We start from the raw sequence: 16,708 nt of genomic DNA, 5'->3' as shown, positions 1-16,708 counted from the left end.
TCCCTTTTAATTAGCTCATGGTGTCTTTATTTTGCTTCCCTCAGTGTGTATAAAACATACAGTTTGTTATCAACCCTTTACGTAGTAACTTCCTTTTTGCTTTTCAGAATGGAACAAAATGAATGTGAATGCCCCTGTGAGTGCCCTCTAGAGGTCAATGAGTGCACTGGCAACCTCACAAATGCAGAGAATAGGTAAATAAAAATGTATATGGACATACATATTTACCCTGGCAGTAGAAATATACTGGGAGTCTTGTTTACAGATTTGTTTTGGGTTGGGAATATAAGAAGGTGATTCATTCTAATAGTGGAACTGTTCCAGTGAGCCAATTTTCAAACTCTGTAGTGCCTTAGAATGAAATCCACTTTCAGGTTTAAATATAAATGTTACAAAATTGCTAAGAGTATACATGATACTTAACAAAAAATATGAGACTGTTACAAGCATTAACTAAGTGCCTAACATGTGTCAGATACTTTATGCCAATAAGTCAGTCTTCAAATTAACCCTTTGATAAACATGTAGAAACCTTTCACACACATTGTCACACATAAGATAGCATTACTATATTACTGACAGATTTTAAGACCAGTAGTTAAATAATTGGCCCAAAGTTTCATATAGCTGAGTAGCAAAGCTAGGGTTCAGACCCACATCTACTTGACATGGTCAGGGGTCGAGGGCCTGGTGAGTCTGGAATGTGGGTGGTATTGATCCTAACCTCTAGACTTGCTCCTGCATAGAAACCCGAGCTGTGAGGTCCACCAGGAGCCGGTGACGTACACAGCTATTGACCCTGGCCTGCAGGATGCTCTTCACCAGTGTGTCAACAGCAGGTGCAGTCAAAGGATGGAGAGTGGGTAAGTGGTGCCCGGTGCTGAGTTCACATCAGTATCATAGCTGCGGGAGCAGAACCTAGAAAACAGTAGGGACCAGCAGCCTCATGGGGCTTTTCCAACTGTTACTTCGCATTCCTATCCTTGATGATTTAGAAAGATCTACCAGTTTTTCAGATCTAAAACTGATTTTTAGAAGTGTTTTATCCACCAGGCTTAATGTCATCCAGTTTCCCCTTGTTACAGCTACTTGGTACAAGTCCCATATGTTAGTAGCCTCCTCTGTGGATGGGGAAGTTGTTTTTTGTTTTTGTTTTTGTTTTTGTAGTATTTAATTATTTTACTTTGGCAGGGGGAGGTAATTAGGTTTATTTATTTTTAGGGGAGGTACTGATTGAACCCAGGACCTTCAGCATGCTAAGCATGCACTTTACCACTGAGCTGTACCCTCCCCCCGGGAGAGTTATTCTTGAAATAAGAGGAGTGAGAGAGAAGTGGCATGAAGAGACAAAGGCAAGGGGGCCGGAACTCATGGGTTCTAGAAACGGAACCCAGCTCTGTGTGTGACACACTGAAGCTCATCAGCTCTTCTTTCTTAGAAAGCAGATGTGCTTTCGCTGGTTTTGAGAAGTAAAAACTGTGTGTGCCCTGCTCCCTCCTTCTCCCTGGAGGGCATTTGGGACTAGGCAGCTGCAGGGTGATATTTGATTAAATAGTCAGCGGGTAAAGGGGGCAGCAGCCAGTTCCACTTCCAGTGATACATTTCATCAAAGGAATGGTAGGGCATCAGGAAGATTAATTTGATATGTTATGCAGTTACCCAAAGCCAATTAAGCTTGAGAAACACTGCATCTATTCCCTTAGAGTGTCATAATGCACGTAACGTGTCAAAAGTTCTAAGAAGCTGCTAGCAAGGACATCTGTTTATCTTACCCAGTATTTCCCAAACTTGTTTGATCAATTTTTCCTTCCTGCCTTGCCTCTTTTTTTTTTTTTCCTTTTAATGACAGTAACCTGGGGAATATTGGGCCAAAGTCTAACAAACCTGGGGCCATTTGTTCTTTCAAGATGATTTTGAGTAACCCTGCACTAATCCTTGACCTGTGGATTTCATGGTGGGATTCACAGAGAGCAGTTGCATTTCTCTCATCTCCAGGGTGTTGAGGGACATAAGACAGCTCTCCCCTGGCAGATGCTTGCTCTTCTCCTTTTACAAGTTACAGCACTAGTGAGTCACGGAACTCCTGGTGGCTGTCTGAGGCCCATGTCCACGTCCTCTCCCCTGCCTGACACCGCTTTCTGGAATCTTCAGCATCGTCTTTCTGGCAGGGACTGCTTTGGTGTGCTGGATTGTGAATGGTGCATGGTGGACAGCGATGGCAAGACGCACCTGGACAAATCGTACTGTGCACCCCAGAAAGAATGCTTCGGGGGCATTGTCGGAGCCAAAAGCCCCTACGTTGATGACATGGGAGCGATAGGTATGTTTGTTGGGAACCCAGAATACTTTGATCCCTGAATACCTTTCTTCTTGCCTCAATACTAGGACAAAAATCTCAAAAAGATTCTCTCCCCTACTTTCCTGATTCCTTGGCCAGGAGTTTTTCATTACCAAACCAAGCCAGATAATTACTTTCAAAGCTGGCTAGATCGTCTGTGCAGAGTGAGCAGCCATCTTGCCTGCCAAATTTTGCAGGCCTGGAATTCATTCCCATAAAGCTTGTTCTGAGAACTATCAGGCCTGCTTTCCGCCCGGCTGAACTGTGCCGTTTGTTTGAATGTGAATCCCAGCTGTCAGAAGCGCAGAGGCGGTGACGGGCGGAGTGACCACCGCACACTAGTTGCCTGCTGCTGCCTTCCCTCACCACTTTTGAAAGCAGAAGCCTTATGGCTGCAAATCCGTATTTACAGCCTTGGGGTCAACAGAAGTCAGCGCTATCCAGTGCAGCGGGGCAGCCGGGGATGGGGAGGGTTGCGGACAGGGGACACTGTTGAAAGAAACACCACTGGGATCAGGCCCCAAGACCTCAAAACTGCTACCTGCAACCTCCCCTGAGGTTTTCTCAGTGTCCTTCTGGAGTTAGCACAAGCGCCTAAAGCTTAGTTGGCAGGTGGGTAGACATTTAAACCTTTAGTTAATGCCTTGATTTTTAACATCTCCCCACATTAGCCTGTCTGTAGAAGAAAAGCTCTTCCTATGTGAGGAAGCGTTCTGAGCTCACATAGGACTCCTGGCCCAGGTCAGGACAGGGTCGAGGGGACCTTGCTCTAAGAAGTCACTTTATACGCCTACCTGCAGTGTCTGATCTGAAAAGCACAAAAAGCATTTTAAAGGGAATGCATAAGCTTTGAAAGGTGGTCCTTCGGGGAAGTCATGTGACTGATCGACTGGAATAAATGGCACCAGGTACAGTACCTGTGTGCAGAGAGGCCCCCAGGGCCCTCACCTCTGCACTGAGAGTAGCCCACACACCGCAGCCGGGCTCCTAGACCGGGCCCTGCGTGTTTATGTGCTTCTCGCCCGCTCGCTTATTTTACCAGCCCTTGCCAATCATGTTCTCGCTCTGCCAAGCAACCAACATTTCATTTGAGAACTAGGAATTAAAGGAAGCCATTATTCCCACGTCCTGGTGGGTCCTCTTCGAGGAATTCAAAGCTTCAGGCAGCTGCTCTTACGTGTCTTCACTAGAGCCCTCCCCACTGGATTCCTTCCCGTCTCGCCCCAGGCCCCACCTCCCACCACACTCAGGAAGTCTTTACGAGGGATGTGTGTTTGTTGACTTTAACAAAGGTGATGAGGTGGTAACGCTGAACATGATTAAAAGCGCCCCCGTGGGTCCCGTGGCTGGAGGCATCATGGGCTGCATCATGGTCCTGGTCCTGGCTGTGTACGCCTACCGCCACCAGATTCACCGCCGGAGTCACCAGCACATGTCTCCTCTTGCTGCCCAAGGTGAGCTCAGAGTGGATCCCGGGGCCCCTCCAGGAGGCAACGGGCTTCCTCGGGTTGTTCCCGGGCTAGGAGTACAGCTACCAGTTGTTAGCCTTTAAGCGATGGTCAGAACAGTGCTACGTTTTCTGCTTCCCTGGGGCGGGTTTGGGAGTGCTCACAGCCCACTCTCCTCCTTCAGCTCACAGCTCGCAGCTCGCTCTTCAGGGCCTAACCCTGCAAGCCTGGGGCTGAGCCCCCAGAAAACCCCTACATCCTGTCTCTCCTTACGCAGCTTTAGCCCACCACAGCCTGCCTCTGAAGTAAGCCAGTCAGGGGAGTGGGGAATTCTATTCTTCACTAAGCTCAGAAACACTACCTTTGCTTTCCCCGAAAGACAGGCAGAGCGGAGATACCCCAGGTCACTACTGGCCAGAACAGACTGTGTTTTTACCGCAGCTGTTACTATACAGAGTGAATGAACACACACTCAAAGGAATGATCACTTCTCTGAAAACAGGATAAGTGCTTGAAGGCAGATACAGAATGATGAATTGGTAGTCATGGCTTCCATACCAAGAGTTAAATGTGGTATCTGTGCTCGTTTGCAAGAGACAAAACCACTTAATGACCATCCTCGTCCTCCATAAAAGCCCCCAGGGGTGTTACCCTGACCTTTACGGAGATAAGGCTCACTCACCATTTTTCCTGGACGTTTTCAGGGCCTGGCAGCAGGCACGATAAGTTGATGTTGGAATGTTTCACTGTGGTTACAGTCCTCAGGGGACCATGGGATCACGTTGTCTGGTTTAGTAACAGAGCTGACCACAAACCCCCTTTCCTCTTGGTGAGATCTGGTTAGAGGATAAGGATGACTGCCCTTCAGTGTTACCTTAGGGCCTGGTCTTATATAGGACCCTGTGAGTCCATTTTTTCCAGCACTGTCAGCCGTGGCTTTAGACCCCTTCCTCCTGTTTCCGCTACTTCAGGAGAGGATGGGAGATCTGTTGGCCTCAATCAACTTCTTTTTTCCTGTCTCCAGAAGTCAACCTCAGGGCCCCTCTTGATAATTCACCTCTTGTCCTTCCTCTTTTGACCCCTGCTCCCTCCTCCTTTAAAAAAAAGAAAAAATGAAAAAAATTAGACGGGGCATCAGTTCATTCTTGATGGAATGCTGTCACCCAGCCATCAAACGAGCACTGTGCAGGGTATTAAAGAGGGTGGTTTTGTTTGATTAAATAGTCATGTTTCTCTCTTTCTAACGATGGGTAGAAATGTCAGTGCGTATGTCCAACCTGGAGAACGACCGAGATGAAAGGGACGACGACAGCCACGAGGACAGAGGCATCAGTGAGTACTCAGGTGGCCCCGTCGCCGGCGGTGTCAGCGGGAGGATGATCCAGAGTAAATATTCCCTCTTAGATCCTTTGGCTCGTATGAAAATTTAAGATGCTTTGACAGGATGGGGTTCTTCCCCCAGCCCCCCGTTTTCATGAGGAATACGTATAGGAATTTGCTTTGTTTTAGAAAACCTCAAAAGATTTCGTGATGTTCTTTGTTGCATCAAGTGCTTTGACCTAAAGCACCTCACATCTTACCCTTCCTCCCTGTCACTTCCTAGCACAGTAATTTAGGAAGGGAGCCATCAGGTATGCGTTTTTTTTTTTTTAATCCCTTGAAGATATACAGCTCGGGGGAAAAAAAGAGCATTTCTGTATGAAAAGAGATTCCCTTTGTGTTAAGATACTACGTACAGTATATATGCTTTTTTAATTGAAGTATAGTTGATGTACAACGTTGTGTTCGTTTCTGGTGGGCGAGAGTATATATAGTCTTGATGCATGTTGGAGATTTGTAATTAGGGACCTCTTGCTGCCCCAGCGCTAGAACCCACTCCCCTAGATCCTCAGAATTTTTTTTTAAATGACTCACTCTAGCTCCCCTAGAAGTAACTCCCCCACCATGTGACTGAGGCTGCCCAGAGCAAACACACTTGATGCAGTAAAGACGCTGGCAGAGGAGTGACTCACCATCCTTGCCTCCCCACAGTCAGCAACACTCGATTCATAGCCGCAGTCATCGAGCGGCACGCACACAGTCCAGAGAGGAGGCGTCGCTACTGGGGCCGCTCGGGAACAGAAAGCGATCATGGTAAGGCCTAGCTCCTTGTGCGTGTGGGCCTGAGGGCCCTGGTGCCATCCCCGTGGGGTGGTGCTCACACCCACCCTTCTCTGTCCTTCCTGTTTGGTGCTCAAGTCAATGATGTTGACATACTTTTCCAAAAAGACACATCCCAACATGACACTTTTATAAGAGCCACAAGGGAGTTTTGCTTATGGCTCTGCACTCCCAGGCATGTGTGAGATGACCTCTGGGCACCCAGAGCGCCCCTTGGGGTTTCTCCCTGAATAAGGATGCAGATTGTGTAACGGAACCTGCCTACCGCCCCGTTTGGTTCTCAGTGAACTGGCATCCTCATAAGTCCTACTGCCCGGTGGTGTTGGCTGGCAAACACCAGCATCGTCAAGGGCTCTCTCAGCCACAGACTCTCGGGGCCTGGCAAGAGTCTGAGCTGTCATCTGGCACCCCTGCCCTGACCTCCTGCCTGGCCTGGAGCCTCAGGGAGGGCTTCACCAAAGAGACGACACTTACCCTGGGCCCTCCAGGATGACTGAAGAGAAGTGAGGGGCAAAGGACATTAGAGGTAAAGGGACTAGTGTGTACAGAGTCATGGAGGTGTGTAAAGGGCCTGGAAGCTGCTCAGGAAGGGCCAGGGCTGAGCTGTGAAGAGACACCGAGTGCTCAGTGAGCCGGCCATTGTCAAGTTCACGTGCTGCACCAAAGGCGTGGCCACCACGCACTTTCTCACCTTCCCAGCGTCCATGCAGCTTGTCAACTCGGAGACCAGCAGATGTGTCCTGCTCTTCAGGCATCCCCGCCACCGTTCCACACAGATACAACAGGCGTGTAGATCCTTGCCTGTAATTGTCAAATGTTTTCTGTTTTTCATATAGCTATTTAGTTTTCCAGAAATCTTCCTTTTCTTCCCAGAATCAGGTCTTTTTTAACAGCATGAATAATGCATTTATGCTTTTTTTTATTCTGCTCTCTCCACATCTACCCTGGGGGGGGGAAATGTCTTCAAGCTGTGGGCTCCCACACCTGTGCTAAAAAATACAGGAGTGGGTACTCGTCAAAGCAACCAATGTTGCCTTCTACACAGCGGCCAGGCATTCAAGCTCCCTTTGGAAAACAGGAGACGCCAGAGCTCTGGTTTATAAATTGGAGACTCTTAATCTGGGCTCTGAGTGACATTGTTTTGCATCAAGTAAATAGAAACTTCAGGTTTCTATGGAGAGTCAAAGCAGAACTTAAATTTCTCAGTTCCTTTGACTTGCTGCCTTTTTTCCAGAAAAACCTTTGAACCTGCATAAATTCATTCTGCCAAGCAGTTCTGTGCCTCCTCTCCTTTGAATAATAAAACAGGTTTGAGGCTACTAAAGTTCAACAGAAATAATTCCTTATTCAGCAGAAATACTGAGTCCTTTCTCTCTCTCTCTCTCTCTCTCTCTCTGTCTCTGTCTCTCTCCCTCTCCCCCTCTCCCCCTTCCTCTCTCCCCCTCTCCCCCTTCCTCTCTCCCTCCCTTCCTCTCTCCCTCTCTCTCTCTCCCCTGATGGAAATGGCTTCTGTACAAAATTGGAATTCTAAGTGACATCTCCTTGTTCCGTTAGCCTCTCCCATTGTCTTAGTAAAATGGCGTATGAAGCAACAGCTGAGACAAAAGGAATAGTGTGGTGTCAGGATCTGAAAGCCAAGGAGTCTAGCTAAGGGCTTGCTTGCTTTCATTTTTCACAATAATTAGATCCCTGTTATCCCCAAGGAATGAAAAATAGTTTCCCACGCAGGCAGAATGCAACACCGAAAGAAGTGAAAGACCGTGACATTCCACATAATTCCAAATGCACCGCAAAACACACAGCATTTAACCGCATGTTGTCATATCCCTGAACCTGTATGGTGGGTCCCCAAAAGCGGTGACATCAAGTTAATGTCCCTGTGATACCCAGAGGGTAAGCGATAGGTATGCGTTAAAACACGGAAATCTGATCTCGCGGTTTTGTGGCACGGGACTTGCTCGTGCATTTGTTCTCGTCTTTGGTGGACATGTTGCGCGTCTGTAGTTTGCTTGGCACAGCAGACGGAGTTGGGGAAGGTGGGGGCGCTTATTTTTGCCAGGCAGTGTGACACAGAAGCGCTCACTTGGAATCCCACCTCCTTCCTCCTTTCCGAGTTTGGAGACCTTAATGAAGCTACTTGGACTTCAGTTCCTTAATAATTAAAATGGGATTAGAAATTCCTCCCTGGTAAAGTGGTTGTGAGGATTCAGTGAAATAATTATGGCAGGCGTGAACTCAGGGCTGACCTCCTCACCCCATCCCTGCTCTGCCCTTAAGGAATTGTCAGTCCAGCAGAAAACTATAAATGAATGCATGTAGTCACAAGGCTGATAAACAGCTGAAAACGACAGCTTCCTTAAAGAAGTGGAAGAAAGAAGAAGACGGAGAGATAGTTCACTTTTATCTGCAAGTAAAGCATGGAAGACCCTCGGGGGAGGGGGTAGGCATTGGTGCTAGCCCTTGAACTGGTGGCACCATGGTTCTTTGGCACCCAGTGAGCACATTTCCACATGAGTCCTTGGGTCTGACACAAAAGAAAACCTCAAAAGAATAAAATATGTAAATATATAAGTACCTGAACAGACTAGACTTTCATAGTGTAGTTCAGAGGGGTGAAATTCCTAGAATTAAAACTGAATGTTGTTGGAAGGGAGGGTATAGCTCAGTGGTAGAGTGCATGCTTGGCATGCATGAGGTCCTGGGTTCAATCCCCAGTACTTCCATTAAAAAAAAATCAGTAAATCAATACACCTAGTTACCTTATTCCCCTGACAAAATTTTTTTTAAAAAAAGAAAAAAGAAAAGAAACTAAAACCCAAAAAACTGTATGTTACCAAGCTAAACTTGGAGGCTTTGGGTTGCATTTTTAATTAGAAATATTTCATGTGGCCGACAGAGTTTTGTATTTTAAAGGAATCCAGTTTTAATTCTTATATCTTAAAACTCAAAATAAGAATGGCTTTTGAAAAGTACCGTCATTTTGGTCAGTATTCTAACACCACACAGAATGATTGTTTTTCAGCACTCAGCTATTAACTGTTCCACTCTGGCCATTATTTCTCTTGAAAATATCATGTTCTGTGAAATCATCTACTGGCTTATTTTTAAGTTAAAAACTGCCAGTATGTATTTGTTCCTTGTGAATCTATGTTTTAGTTACCATCTCATTAGAAACTTTAAGCACAGGTATATTAAGCAACATTTTTTCTTTATAAAAGAGAAATTTTCCCCTCGTGAAATAAATTCCAAAAGACTTAAAGGCAAACGCTGAACTGGAAAATCTGGTCAAAAAGTCCACAGCAAAACCAGTTTCTAGAGGTGCAGGTACTCTCCTGCAGTTACGCTCTGTGACCACAAGGTGGTGAGGCCCCAGAGAGCCCTAACATCCCTTGCCATCAAGAGAGGTTTCTTGAGAACCATCCGATAAGTAAATGAGCAGAATGCCAAAGAGCAGAAGCCTAATTTGACTCTTCTCTTCCTAATGGATGCCTGGCCTCCCTCCTGAAACCTATTTCTCCCTTAACATTGTCTTGGCAGGAACTTTTCTACATATTCTTTTGGATAGTAAAGAAGTTTTTCTTGAGAAGTATTTGTAAATATCCTCTGTGTTGTAAATAGTGCTTCCTCCTCCATGAGTCAGGGACCGCGTCTGTCTGATGCATCACTGTCCCCAGCATCCCACAGAATGGCCTGGCACTCAGGAAACACTCAATTAATTTGCTAAGTGAGAGCGTGGGTTTGGCTTTCTCCTGCTGCTCCACAACGTCCTACTCCCTCCAGATTCCCATTAATTATTGAGATAAGAGGAAGCCTGAGTAAGTGGCAGAGGGGTTGAGCAATAGTGTCCCACGGAGGAAATAAAGCACAGTTGCCCCAGAGTGAAGGGTTCACTGTAGAAGGGTCTCTGCTCTCATCAGAAAGCATCAGGGGAAATGGGGGTGTCCCCACGTTGCCTCGGGGACAGCTGCGCCATCACCAACACCCTGGGCCTGGGACCAGCCAGACTGAGAGCATCCCTGGACTCTTAAGTCACAGCCCCAGATGGGGCCTAGTGAATCCTAGAAGGTCTTCATTACTAGATGAGACTGGTAATTGTCACACCAGACAGAAACCTCAGATCCCTGAGAAACTTAGTGATGCCATTGCTTAAGGAAATAGTATGTGATTTCTTTTTAATTAAGTGCCTGCTTTGTGTGAGGCATAAGTCCTTGTTAAGAAGGAGTTTGCTAATAGACAAGACAGCCCTATATCTTATTGTAAAGCAGTGAAATCTAAGATTGGGCTGTGCACAGAATGCTGTTTAAACTCGCAGAAGGGACGCCAGAACCCTGTGGGCTGACGTGGCTGGGCAGGGTGGGTGTTGGTTGGGAAGGCTTCCCAGAAAAGACCTTCACACTGAGCATGAAGCACAAGAGCAAGATGAGGGAAGGTGGTGGTGGGGGGGTGAGCCAGGCAGCAGGACCCCTGTAAATTTTACACCGGGGCTGTGAAAATGAACTGTCTGTCACAGTGGGAGCCTGTAAATGAGCAGAGACAGGAAGACCTCCAGGAGGCAACCGGAGGCCAGATGAAGACAGCCCAGCACTAGAAAGGTTGGCCAAAAATAATCGACACACAGACCCTGAGATTTTGCTAAAACGTGTTTTCTAGTACTTTAGTCCCGTATGTGTAGAGCGGTTGTAAGTGAGGTTTTAGAGCCTGCGTTACATTCCAGACTTAGCACTGTGGAAGATGAGAAGCTGAGAAGCTCATTCTGGCTCCTGATCTCGCACTCTTGGGTAAAAGCACCACTTTTACCTGCGCTCCGAGAAACCTCAAGGATGTTAACCCCCCTGGCATCTTCACCAGGAAGTCGGTCTGATCACCAAAGCCAGCCGTCTCTGCACTGGAATAGCTGCATGTCCCGCGGCAGGGCTTTGCCATTTCCTCGGGCCAGTGCTGCAGACCCCCGCCCTCTGGTCTGTCCAGCCCCCTCACTGCCACAAGGATCGTCTCTGTGCACACGTTGTGTCACTGCCATCCTCCCACCGCTCCGAGCCCATTGCCGAGTCCTAACTCACAGCTTGGACCAGCCTTCTTGATCCGGTCTTAGCCTGCCGGTCCAGCCACATCCCTTGCTCTTTCTCCCACCCACGGAGCTTTTCACCATTTCCTCAGGTCCTCAGAACCTTTGTGTTGGCTGCATCTTTGCATACGCCGGTCTCCCTGCCTGTAGTACCTTCCACCCCTTTTCCTCGTGAACCCCTTCTCTCCCACGAGGGCCATCTTAAGTGTCACCTCCTCCGGGATCCTAAGCCAAGTTCATTGGCTTTGGGATTCCTTTGGTATGTCTCCACGTCAGCGCCTGTGTTTCCCGCCGCCTTTTTTAAAAATTTGGGTGGGGAGGGGGATTAGGTCTATTTTAAAAATTTTTTTAATGGAGGCACTGGGGATTGAACCCAGGACCTCATGAATGCCAAGCACGCACTCAACCAGTGAACTATATCCTCCCTACTGTGTTCCCCCTTCTTGACTGTGGGCTTCTCAGGAGCTGGGGCCCCACCTCACCCCTTTTTCTGTTGAGCCTCCAGCCTGGCATCTGGCACCAGCAGGGCACTCAGTCATGGCAGGCACACAGCAGCGAGCTCTCCCTCTGCTGCCCTGACTTATGGCCGGCATGCCTGTGGCTCTGGCTGGATACCTGCACGTATGTTAACTCACAAGCTCTCAAAATCAAGGTGTGCAAAAATAAAACTCACTTCCTTCCCTGAGACCCAGGGTCTCCAAGTCTCCTCTCATCATTCTGACTATAAGTTGCAGTCCTCTTTAACCACCCCTGACCCCTAGCCCCCTATATCAAATTACTTACTAACTTCTGTTTTTACCCTAGAGATGTCTGTCCAACCCCATAGTTTCAACAGTGTCCCTCAAATGGGCTGTTGTAGTAACTTCCAAACTGCTATCAGAACTCTTTTTAAAATACTCAAATAATCATGCCTTTTTTTTTTTTTTTTTTTGGTCTGCTCAAAATCTTGTATCGTCTCCTAATTTTCCACACGTTGCTGTGGCCTGTATGATCTGCCTTTAACTCATCTCTCTGCCTTCCACCTGCCCTCTTCGGCCACCTGCTAGCACTCATCCCAGCCACCTGGCAAGGAGTGCCCTGGTATTTCTACACCTCTTGGCCATGCTTATTTGTTCCCTTGCTCAGATCCGCTTAACCAAACTCCTACTCATCCACTTAAGCCCAACAGCAGTATGAGTTCTTCTGTGAAGCTTTCCCATTTCCCCAGCCAGAACTAGTTACTCCTGTTCTGCATTTCAGTTATACCTCAATTGTAGCTCTTAACCATTATCTGCACTTGGCTAAGCCTAACTTTGTAAATATGTGTCTTTTCCTCAGTGGTGGGATCCTTAAGGAAGAGAGACATCCTTTATTCATGTTTCGTAGTCTCGCCTTTCAGCCTCATGATGGTCTTCAGTAATGAATAATTGCATTGAACTGTGCTTGTGCTTGTTTTATTTCTTGAGCACTGGCTTATGAGGTCCTAGTACAGGGATCAGGTTTTCGTCTTGGCGTCTCCTGCAGTGCCCAATACAGTGTCTTGTATCTAGTAGGTGCCCCATAAAGATTTGTGGAGTTGGACTGCCATTTGAGCCACACTTCATTGAGGACAGAGAATCGCCTTTCTTATTTTTGCATGAAGCATGCATTTTCACCCACAAACTATTCCTGCTTGGCTGCATGCAAGCACGTCAGTTTTGCAGCCACGACTGTGACTAGCACTGCCCACGGGTGAGTGCTGACTGATGCTAACTGCAGATGCAGCAGAAATATTAATGAGCTGTCACTTTTCAAAATTCTTAAAGGGGATTTTTTTTTTGCAATATTTAAAAACAAGCCAAGGTTCTTGGAATGGAATCCTTTGATCAGCAAGGGCATTTTCTTTTGAAACATGTATTACTTAGAATACTAAAAGAAATTAATCTTTAAATACAGTGAACAGCTTACACAGAGAATAGTTGACTCCTTTGCTAGCTGTTATGGATGTGTGTGGAGCTGGTGCTTCGTTAGGGACTGGAGCTTACCTGATCATCGTTTCCCTCACCTGCAGAATGGCTGCTATGACCCATGCCTTTTTGCTGCGTAGGTGACATCAGTTTCTGCCACACAGCAGGTGTGCAGATGATGGTGGCAGCTGTGTCCTTACTGTGACATCACATTCAGGCTTTTGGAAGGTCAGCTTCCCCCGTCAGCCCCTGACTGACCTGAGTCCTGTTAGGACCTTTTTCTGGAAGCTTTCTTTTTTTCTCTAAAATTTAAAAAAAAAAAAAAGTCTTTATCTTATTTCAGGGAAAAGTGTGGGAGAATATTTCCCCCAAATGTCAGTTGTTACCTACGGATCAAACAGGGCTGGAGTGACTGGAGGTTCTATTTTCTTGGTTTGGGGATTTGGGGAAATGGTCCTTGTTTGTATTGTCTAAAATGATTATGTGTTTATTGTGTAACTGCTTTAAGAAAACAGTAAAGGAAAGATTTCTTTAAAAATAAGTCACTTCAAGTGGGGACGGTATAGCTGAGTGGTAGAGCGCATGCTTAGCATACACGAGGTCCTAGGTTCAATCCCCAGTACCTCCATTAAAAAAATTAATTAAAAATAAACCTAAATTACCGCCCTACCCTTTCCCTCCCCCACCCCCTCAGTCCTTCGAAAAGAAAAAAAAAGTCATTTCAGCATCTGATGGCAGCCTGAATCGTGGGCACTTACGCCGTACAAAGGTAGGAACACCTCCCAATGCCTCAGAAATCAGAAGCGCCATCTCCTCCCTGCATCTGGACGCTCTCAGCTGCTTGTTTGTTCCGTTCCTTTTGTAGGTTACAGCACCATGAGCCCCCAGGAAGACAGTGAAAACCCCCCGTGCACCAGCGACCCCTTGTCGGCCGGGGTGGACGTGGGGAACCACGATGAGGACTTGGAGCTGGACACCCCGCCTCAGACTGCTGCCCTCTTAAGTCACAAGTTCCACCACTACCGCCTGCACCACCCCACGCTCCATCACAGCCACCACCTGCAGGCGGCCGTGACCGTACACACTGTTGACGCGGAATGCTAACGGCCCCTCACCTCCATCAGAAGACGGGACGGGGAGATACGGAATGTTCTGGAGGGAACCAGAGCCAGCGTAAAATCCACAGCAAGAGACCCCCTGGGTCTGTGCTCTGCCCAGAGTCGTTTAACTCATTTCCTGCCCGTCAGCATCCTTCACCATCAGAGAAACAACAGGAGAATCGCATTCGTGAAGATGTGAGGCTGGCTCTGAGGTGGAGGGGAAATAAGTCCGATGAGTGAGCCCACCTTGATACCAACGGAATGAACAGGAGGTAGACCTCTCAGCAGAGGGGAAACCTACACGTGAAACATTGGGAACCTTCGTTAAGCTGAGCCAGCGGAGTGTTCCCAGGAGCCAGAAACACTGGGCTCTCCTTAACTGGAAGAGAGCAAAATCTGCATTCTCGGAGATGGGAACCCAGCACATCCAGAGAGAAATGTGTGCTTTGAAGATTTCACTTGGTTTCTCAGCGGTACCTGGCTACCACAGTTGCTGTATGGAACTCATGTTAAGCTCTAAATGATGCATCTCAAAATTTCTAAGTAAAGGATTATTTTTCTACTATTTATTGAACTTTCAAACATGCTCAAACTTTGGGGAAAGAAGAGGAAACGTGAGAAATTGTCAGCAGTTATCCCTAGCTGTTCTGTGTGTAATGAAGTGGTTCTTTGATTAAGGAGTTCTATTTCTTATTTAACTGATACCATCCCACTGCCTCACTCCACAAAATGGGGAAACGAAGATATCTTTCTCTCTGACTTGTTCACATACATTTCCTTTAGAACATCATTTCACAAAAATGCATCTTGATTTGCAATGCAGTATTCTTTCTCAGCATTTGACAGAGGTGGGGAGGGGCAGAGGAATCCAAGAAGCTTTTAAAGAAAGTTGATGTTTCTTTTTACTCATTTCCACTTCCCATACAGTGCTTTCTTTAGGTTTCTACGAAACCTAGTATTATAACCCCGTACTTTCAGCTAAGGGAGGGTTGAATTTATTCTCCCTGTGTTAGAGACTCTACATTTTAAAATGTCCCATTTTGATTCCAAGAATATTGACACCTAAAGGAAGAAGTTTTTAAAATTCAAAATGTTGGTTCTTAAAGATTTTTCTTGAAATCATAGTTAAAAGCTGCTGCCGGTTACCCAAGAAGATACCCACCAACGTGCTTTGTGATGTATACAGCGGTCAATCAAATCTGGCTACTACAACATGGGGCATTGTGATTTCAGAGTAGTGTTCTAATTACAGTGATGTATTTTAGATTCACAGGTTGTGATCCAAATATGTTATAAAGACATTCTTGCACCGTGTGTGTGGTAAATTTCCGTTTATATGTAGTTGGAAAAAATTCACTGAATAATGTTTTAATGATAGGATGTTACACTCTAATGTAAGAAAAAAATTGGTTCTTCAGCAGTACAGAAAGTAAACTATATGTGTGCTATCAGGAAACCTCTTCATACTGTGTATAAAATTGCAGTCTAGTGAAATAAACTGTATGAACGGACATCTTAGTGGCTATAGTGGTTTGTGAATGTACCACTTCTCGTGCCTCAAGGCGACTTTACGTTCACTCTGTAACCCAGCAGAGCAGTTGCCAAACTGAAAGGAGGCCGCCTTCCAGTGCTACGTCAACTTCACAGGTTTCCTCACCATCTTGAATATGCAAAGAAATTTAAGAATATAATGGGATAAAATTAAAAGCAAATAAATTGTGTGGAACATAGCTCTCGCCTTCTGAGCATCTAAATTCGTGTCTTTAATAGTGAGTAAGTGGCTATTCTCTAACTCCTGAAGGGAGTGAATGACTTTCCTGTCCTCCCAGGATATTAAACCTCTCCATGTAACACCGGGGTTTCTTTTTGAAAGTTGAGAACCTTTGTGTTAGGGCACTAGCCTCTTGATGGAGGGGAACTTGGTGTTTTCAAGAAAAGAATCACAAAATGTAGAGCTTAATGAATAAAATATGGGCAGCCTACTCAAAGACAAAAAGAGAAGTGTTTTTTGTGTCTTTTGTGATAAGAATCTCTCCGCTCTCCTGAACTTCAGGGGAAAGCAGTCAGATGCTTATACCTAAGTAAGAAACACCACCGAGTTCTGCAATTCCTGTGGAAGATGATGTGCGGTTTTGTGAAGTTTGGGCTGGAGTTTTGATCTTCTAGGTTACCCTTTGTCTTCTTCCCCAAGCATTGCATGTAGTTTGTTGTTTGTGTTCTTATTGTCATTTAAAGGGGAAAGTGCGGTTTTGGAAACTTGATCATGGCAACCAATATTGTCTTTGTTTGCTCCACGGATACCATTGCTTGTTAGATACACCATTTTTTGTGACATCCTGGAGGAGGGCCCCATCAATGCCTTCTCATTCCCTAAAGTCTCTTCACACCTGTAACCATTATTGCTTATCAGTGCTGACAATTCTCAAGAGCTGAGGATGTTCCAGGTCACTTTTTACAGCTAGACAAGGAAATTTCCTATTCGTGGCCCCAACGAAACAGGCTTCAAACTCATACTCATTCTTCTGTCAGGTGTTCATCTGCTTTTTTGGATACATTTATTTTAGACATTTTGGAAAATGTGTTCTAGTTTTTCTTCCTCTGCTTGATTTAATGTGAACGTTCAACTAAACCTCATTAATATTTTTATTTTAAAACCTTTGTCAGATTTACTC

The 16,708-nt window shown here is 46.1% G+C and overlaps 1 protein-coding gene and 1 non-coding gene across 3 annotated transcripts in view; both read left to right on the top strand.

Moving 5' to 3' along the window:
* CACHD1 (cache domain containing 1) overlaps nucleotides 1-15,547 on the top strand; it is a 197,533-nt gene extending 181,986 nt beyond the window's left edge. Inside the window, exons 21-27 of one of the 2 annotated variants that reach the window (XM_072974300.1) lie at nucleotides 108-194; nucleotides 747-863; nucleotides 2,169-2,320; nucleotides 3,631-3,792; nucleotides 5,041-5,118; nucleotides 5,818-5,919; nucleotides 13,802-15,547. In XM_072974300.1, the coding sequence (XP_072830401.1) occupies nucleotides 108-194; nucleotides 747-863; nucleotides 2,169-2,320; nucleotides 3,631-3,792; nucleotides 5,041-5,118; nucleotides 5,818-5,919; nucleotides 13,802-14,040 (937 nt within the window). In that variant the 3' untranslated portion in view covers nucleotides 14,041-15,547. Of the gene's footprint in view, nucleotides 1-107; nucleotides 195-746; nucleotides 864-2,168; nucleotides 2,321-3,630; nucleotides 3,793-5,040; nucleotides 5,173-5,817; nucleotides 5,920-13,801 lie in introns of both variants that reach the window. The other variant, XM_031684370.2, reaches the window with a different exon arrangement.
* Nucleotides 8,597-8,669, top strand: TRNAA-GGC (transfer RNA alanine (anticodon GGC)). Its single transcript has one exon. It is a non-coding gene; the product is annotated as a tRNA-Ala (tRNA).
* Nucleotides 15,548-16,708: the final 1,161 nt, after the last annotated feature.

The sequence above is a fragment of the Vicugna pacos genome, chromosome 13 (assembly GCF_048564905.1).
Source record: "Vicugna pacos chromosome 13, VicPac4, whole genome shotgun sequence".
NCBI lineage: Eukaryota > Metazoa > Chordata > Mammalia > Artiodactyla > Camelidae > Vicugna > Vicugna pacos.
Note: the sequence above shows the minus strand (reverse complement) of the source record. Positions and strands in the feature narration are given on the sequence as shown.